The sequence below is a fragment of the Mus caroli genome, chromosome 11 (assembly GCF_900094665.2).
Source record: "Mus caroli chromosome 11, CAROLI_EIJ_v1.1, whole genome shotgun sequence".
Classification (NCBI taxonomy): domain Eukaryota; kingdom Metazoa; phylum Chordata; class Mammalia; order Rodentia; family Muridae; genus Mus; species Mus caroli.
In genome coordinates, this window is record NC_034580.1 from 70,439,672 (window position 1) to 70,445,701 (window position 6,030).

General features: G+C 56.1%; 2 protein-coding genes across 3 annotated transcripts in view; both read left to right on the forward strand.

Moving 5' to 3' along the window:
• The first annotated feature begins 78 nt into the window (after window positions 1–78).
• Rilp (Rab interacting lysosomal protein) lies at window positions 79–3,361 on the forward strand. The gene is made up of 8 exons (XM_021177680.2): window positions 79–552; window positions 624–717; window positions 812–918; window positions 1,002–1,187; window positions 1,463–1,608; window positions 1,954–2,076; window positions 2,527–2,610; window positions 2,876–3,361. The coding sequence occupies exons 1-8, from the start codon at window positions 331–333 to the stop codon at window positions 3,018–3,020; spliced, it is 1,107 nt and encodes a 368-aa protein (XP_021033339.1). The 5' UTR covers window positions 79–330; the 3' UTR covers window positions 3,021–3,361.
• Window positions 3,362–3,540: 179 nt separating this feature from the next.
• Window positions 3,541–6,030, forward strand: part of Scarf1 (scavenger receptor class F member 1) — a 13,020-nt gene continuing 10,530 nt past the window's right edge. The window contains exons 1-4 of one of the 2 annotated variants that reach the window (XM_021177678.2): window positions 3,541–3,865; window positions 4,181–4,239; window positions 4,483–4,584; window positions 5,321–5,843. In XM_021177678.2, coding sequence (XP_021033337.1) covers window positions 3,753–3,865; window positions 4,181–4,239; window positions 4,483–4,584; window positions 5,321–5,843 — 797 coding nt within the window. In that variant the 5' untranslated portion in view covers window positions 3,541–3,752. The remainder of the gene's footprint in view (window positions 3,866–4,180; window positions 4,240–4,482; window positions 4,585–5,320; window positions 5,844–6,030) is intronic. The other variant, XM_021177679.2, reaches the window with a different exon arrangement.

Consider the following 6,030-nt stretch of genomic DNA (forward strand, 5'->3'; position numbering starts at 1 on the left):
TTCACCTCTGGGGAGTGCTTGGCAGCCAAGTCCAGGGGTGGAGCCTGGGTCAGGCGCTATGGGGAGGGCTTGCCTAAAGTGACCACTTACAGCTCTAGTCCTCAACTCTTGGATACCTGCCTGGAAGTTGGCCGACCTGTATCCAGTGACCTTGTAGGGCACAAGGAGCCCAGAGCACTCTCCCACCCCAGGGCCTTTTTCCCTATTTGTTCCTCCCAGGTTACTTCTACCACGCCCCTTATGGCCCTAAACTTCCTGGGCCGGAACTGTTAAGCTTTTTCCTGCTCCAGTTGAGGGTGTGGGTGGCTTTTGACCTTAAGAGAGGAAAAAATGGAGCCCAGGAGGGCAGCGCCCAGGCTAACCAGTCAGGCCTCTTCAGTGGGCGCGGGGTCAGCCGCCGAGCTCGTATACCATCTAGCGGGGGCTCTGGGCTCTGAGCTACAGGGGCTGGCACGCCGCTTCGGACCCGACGCGGCGGCTGGGCTGGTGCCACTAGTCGTGCGGGCGCTGGAGCTCTTGGAAAAGGCCGCTGTGGGGCCGGCTCCGGACTCGGTGAGTCACCGGCTCCTCCTTTTACCCCTGAGAGCCAGCAGGCCTAACCCTGAGACCCCTGGCTCCCCCAGCTGCAGGTGTCCGCACAGCAGGCAGAAGTGGAGCTGCGGCGGCTGCGCGAGGAGAACCAACGCCTCCGCCAGGAGCTAGGCTCCGGGCCGCAGGGTGAGTGAGGGGCCCATCGGAGCAGAGCGAGCTGGGGGCAGCCGGGGCCTGCGTACCCCAGAGACCGGTGGTGCTAAAGACACCCCTTCCTCAGAGGAGCGCGCGCTGCTCCGACAGCTCAAGGAGGTGACAGATAGACAGCGGGATGAGCTTCGGGCACACAACCGAGATCTGCAGCGCAGAAGCCAAGAGACCGAAGCGGTGAGGGCGGGGCCAGGGCGAGTGGGGTGGGGCCGCTACGGTCCTCGGAGCCCCGCCCCTAGCTCTCTCGCTCCACCCCCCAGCTGCAGGAACAGCTACAGCGCCTCCTGCTGATCAACTCTGAGCTGCGGCACAAGCTGGCTGCAGTGCAGACCCAGTTGAGGGCCGCCCAGGACCGGGAGAGGGAGCGCCAGATAGCTCAGGATGGCTCCAGCCAGTTGGCTAAAGAACAGAGCTTGGAACCTGATGCGGCAACCTCAGATGACCCGGTAAGAGACGGAGCGAAGTCAAAATACATCCCAGAGCTCACAGCATTCAGCAGTTGGTGACCCAGCCTGGGTTTACCAGGCATGGATGTGCCATGCAGTATAGAAGGTACCCAGGAAGTTGGAAGGCAACAACAGCAGTTGTGTGCCACCTATGTAGCAGCAACCTTGTCCTCCAAGTTTTTACAGCAGACACTTCCCCTAATATTATTGTGAGCGCCGGGACTTAGGGAAGAGCTAAGACAGACTGCTCTCTGACCATTCCTCACCTTGCACAGGTGGATACTCAGAAGCAGCCAGGGGACCTTCCAGAAGCTGTCCAGTGTGGATTCAGCAGGGAAGAACTTAAGCAGATCCTTCAGGAGCGGAATGAGCTCAAAGCCAACGTGTTCTTGCTCAAGGAGGAGTTGGCGTACTTCCAGCGGTGAGGGACTGGAAGCCAGGATGCCTGTTCCTGGTCACCCCACCTTATTTTTTGGATCATTTATAGATCAGCAGTGACAATTGCCAGGGTCCTGCTCAGGCACTGGGAAGAAGTAACTTCCATAGACCTTGCCCTTCTGGAACCTCACTCAAACAGGGCAGCACCAGGGGTCACCAAACTGAAGCAGCAAGCCTTATCTTTAGGAGGGGCCATCTAAGCTCATTTCAGAGGTGTTGGCGGTATAGAGCTTTCACGGGTTTCCAGGGGAAACAGTGAGCAGAGCTCAGGTACTTGATTGACACCTCCTGTTGGCCTTCCCACTTTCTTCCCTTCCTGCTTCTCTAGAGAGCTGCTCACAGATCACCGTGTTCCTGGGCTTCTGCTTGAAGCCATGAAGGTGGCAGTCAAGAAACAGAGGAGGAAGATCAAGGCCAAGATGTTGGGGACACCCGAAGAAGCAGAGAGCAGGTAAGATCCTGCCTCTGTGCTCACCAAACAAACCCCTTGGCCTGCTGCAGTTCTGCTGTGCCCAACGATGCCTTAGCTGTGCCTGGCACCTCACTAAGCCTGCTCTCCAGCTGCTGTCCTGTCTGTCCTCTGGAATCCACTGTTCCTGCTTGCCCCAGCTGCTATGCCTCATACTGAAGAAACTGTCAATGCTACTTCTCCAGACTCATGTTTCCTTCCTTGGCTGGATCTCTTTACTAAAGGAAGCTATGCAGTCTTGTGAGGGGCTGTTGTCTGCCTGGCTATAAAGTATCCCTGATCCCCTCACTGTCCCCTCTCCAGCCCTGAGGCCTCTGTAGTTACTCCATCCTCCCCTGATGTTTCTGAAAGTCCTTCAGGAGCCTCCACACAAGCTGGACTCATAGTATCCCTTAGGCCCTGATATACAGCCCTTGCATTTCTTTATCCTAGTGATGATGAGGATGGCTCGTGGCTCCTGCTCTCAAACGACAAGGAAGATGTTCCCCTAGTTCCTGAGTCCAGAATCCAGAATTTGTATGTTGGAGGAGGGGAGGGAGGAGGGTGAAGGAGGGGCCTGCCTGGCTCTTCTCCCACCCTTTCTTTCTGCTCCACTGCCTTTCACACTGTTCTAAGATCTGTCTTCCCACCTGCTTCTCTGTCCTCTGTGCCTTCATTTCCCTGTGACCCATGCTTTCCTCTTTCCTCCAAAATCTCCTTTTCATCTTTCTGGACCCTCAGCCTGCATCCTTGACATCTCTGCCTCCCTGGCTCAATGTACCTCTCTTGGCTTCCCTTCCAGCTTTGGCTTATGGTACCGGGGTGAAACTGAGGCCCCTGAAGCCGAGACCAGCAACCCAGCTTCCAGCAGCCTACAGAAAGGAGAAGAGACCCCACAGCAACCCCACCCGCAGCCTGTGAACAGCCCTCCAGCCCCCAACTCCTGACTAGTCCCCTGCTTTCAATGAACATCTTGGTCTGAGGGCTTCAGCTATGCAGGAGGCTTAACTCTGGGTTCCAGTTAACTGTGTGTGAATGTGTGACCTCAAATGAGGATGTGGCTCCCCACTTAAACCTCGCCTGTACTAGCTATGGTGGAACGCCAGCCTGTCTCCCTTTCTTGACATCTCTGTACCACACTTTACAGAGATAAAGGGATCTCTGAGCTCTGCTTTTCCCCATTGTGAGACAGAGGACTGCCTGCCTGCCTGCCTGCCTGCCTGCCTGCCTGCCTCGCTGGGGCTTGTGCAGTTGACCAGTGCAATAAATAACCATAATACCCCTAAAATGTTCTCAGTTTGTCTGTCTGTCTGTCCCAGCCCTGCCAGGAACAATGGTAATGTTTCTTTAGAAGGTCTCCTCTGCTCCTCACTGAGGATAAGGAGTGTCTCCTTATTTGGGGGGTATGGCTCCTACCCCCACCCTATTCCTTTGCCTGTCTCTAGTGTTTCAGGGACCTGTAGTTTCAATCTTTTGGTCCTCTCCTGCCTAAATCCACTCAGTTTTCACCATCAGCCCTATTTTCCCTTTCGTTTCTATGTGCTAAGCTGCCTGCCCTCTTAGGGAGGTGCCTCGTAGCAGCCCGCCCCTCTATCCTGGCTTCCTCAGGAAAAGCCTTGGGAGGAAGCACGGAGGGGGTTGGGAGCTGTGGGGACCAGATCAAACCAGGCCCTCCTAACATGCTGGCCGCCATGGGACTAGAGCTGGTGTTCTCACTGTTGCTGTTCTGGGCTCAGGGGACCCAGGGATCCACGCTAGACCCAGCTGGTCAGCACGTCTGTAAAGGCAGCAGGTGGGTCTTGTGGGAGTCTGGCTGGTATGGTAGCTGACTAGTGTTGGGTCATTTTGGAAAATAAAGAGGTGGGTGGGAGGGTCATAGGCCTCAAGAAAGGGACTTTGAGAGGCAGCCTGGCAGATGATAGATGGTCACACAGATGGTGGGAAGGTCAGGGAAGGGAAAAAGGAGGGTTGGGGACATGGATACTGTGACTCATGGCCTGTGACACTGGGCTAGATTTCCTAAGTGGAGCTGGGGAAGACTCCCACATCTCAGCCAGCATCAATGACCCACGCTACGGGGCTCTGCTGCCCCATTTCTATCCCACAGCCCCTCTGAACTCCAGTGTTGTCCCGGCTGGAGGCAGAAAGATCAAGAATGCACCATCCGTGAGTAGCCAGGACAGTCCCCTTAGCCAAGGAAAAGCAAGGATGTGACCCAATGACAACCTTTCTACTCTGTCCCCCCTCCTGAGCCCTGGAAGCAGTGTCCATCCTGTGACACATTACCCCTGTCTGGCACTAAGGATGGCTTTGAAGGGAGCAGAATCCCAGGAATGGGTGAGAGGGCCAGGGATGTCCCTTACTTCTTTGTCCCCCAGTCCTTTCAAGCCCAGGTGGGGTGTTTTTCAGCCATCTGTGAGGGGCCTGATGCCTGCAGGAAAGAAGAGGTGTGCGTGAAGCCGGGCCTCTGTCGGTGTAAACCTGGATTCTTCGGAGCCCAGTGCAGCTCCCGTGAGTTTTAATGACTGGGTGGCGTTTCTGGGCAGAACTGGGTAAGGGGCAGGAAGTAGGCAAGGCTTGTAGAGATGTGAACATAAAATGGTAAGGCCCAAATTACCCAAGCTTTGCTTAGAAAATGGGCTCAGAAATGAGAAGTGATCCTGGGAACAGCCCTGGGTTTTAACCTACAGCCAGAGAGCCCTGCTTATCCGGCACCTTCACTTTTAACTTCTTGGTGAAGACAAATAGATGGGAGGGCGTGGACCTGTGGTTCTCTACTAACTATGCCTCATACTTGAATGGCAGGTAGAAGAAGGTGCCTGGAACCAGGCTCTCAAGGGCTGAGTGGCAGGCGCCAGGATCCTTGGGTTGGAAGGGGATATATGTACTTTCCTGCCACCCTGGTAGGCATCTTCTACCTAAAATTCAAATGCCAGCAATGGCCAAGGACAGGGTGACACCTTAGCAGAGAGAGGGAAGGGACATGAATGACATCTCATCCACATTGCTGTCCAAACTCAAGCTCTGGGTTCTGGAATGTGAAATGGAGGCTAAGCCAAGACTAAGGGTTTTGTCATCTGAATCTGGGGCCGGAAATGAGCTGAGCTGAGTCCCAGGAGAGGCTGCCAGATGTTCTCAGGGTCTGTCCTTGGCTCTTGAGGAGCAAGCCTGTGTCCTCTTCCTTGAGGAAGGGTCAGGACAAGGCCCTGTGCCCAGGCCTGAACCCGATTGTCTCCCAACCTCACAGGCTGTCCAGGACAGTACTGGGGCCACGACTGTCGTGAGACCTGCCCCTGTCATCCACGTGGCCAGTGCGAACCGGCCACGGGTGATTGCCAATGCCAGCCCAACTATTGGGGCAGGCTCTGTGAGTTCCCCTGCACCTGCGGCCCCCACGGACAGTGCGACCCAAAGACGGGCTTGTGCCACTGTGACCCTGGCTGGTGGTCACCCACGTGTCGTCGCTCATGCCAGTGCAACCCAGCCGCACGCTGTGACCAGGCCACTGGAGCCTGTGTATGCCCGCCGGGCTGGTGGGGCCGTCGCTGCAGCTTCAGTTGCAACTGCCACACCTCGCCCTGCATGCAGGACTCCGGCCGCTGCGTCTGCCTGCCGGGCTGGTGGGGTCCAGAGTGCAGTCGTAAGTGCCAGTGTGTGCGAGGCCAATGCAGCGTTACTTCTGGCCACTGTTCCTGCCCTCCTGGCTTCCATGGAATCCGCTGTGAGCTGCCTTGCAACCCTGGCCACTATGGGGCGCAGTGCAAAGAAAGGTGAGCCACCCAACAGGGTAAGGGGTGGGCAAGAAATAAGACAAAGTCGGGCGTGGTGGCACACACCTTTAAATCCCAGCACTGGGGAGTCAGAGGCAGGCGGATTTCTGAATTCGAGGCCAGCCTGGTCTAGAGTGAGTTTCAGGACAGCCAGGGCTACACAGAGAAACCCTGTCTCGAAAAACCA

What these genes read in the sequence shown, in the direction of transcription:
- Rilp (XM_021177680.2), top strand. Translation starts at nt 331, where the DNA reads ATGGAGCCCAGGAGGGCAGCGCCCAGGCTAACCAGTCAGGCCTCTTCA. An exon ending in CCCGAAGAAGCAGAGAGCAG is followed by an intron (nt 2,077 to 2,526) that starts GTAAGATCCTGC and finishes TCTTTATCCTAG; the next exon opens with TGATGATGAGGATGGCTCGT. An exon ending in GAGTCCAGAATCCAGAATTT is followed by an intron (nt 2,611 to 2,875) that starts GTATGTTGGAGG and finishes CTTCCCTTCCAG; the next exon opens with CTTTGGCTTATGGTACCGGG.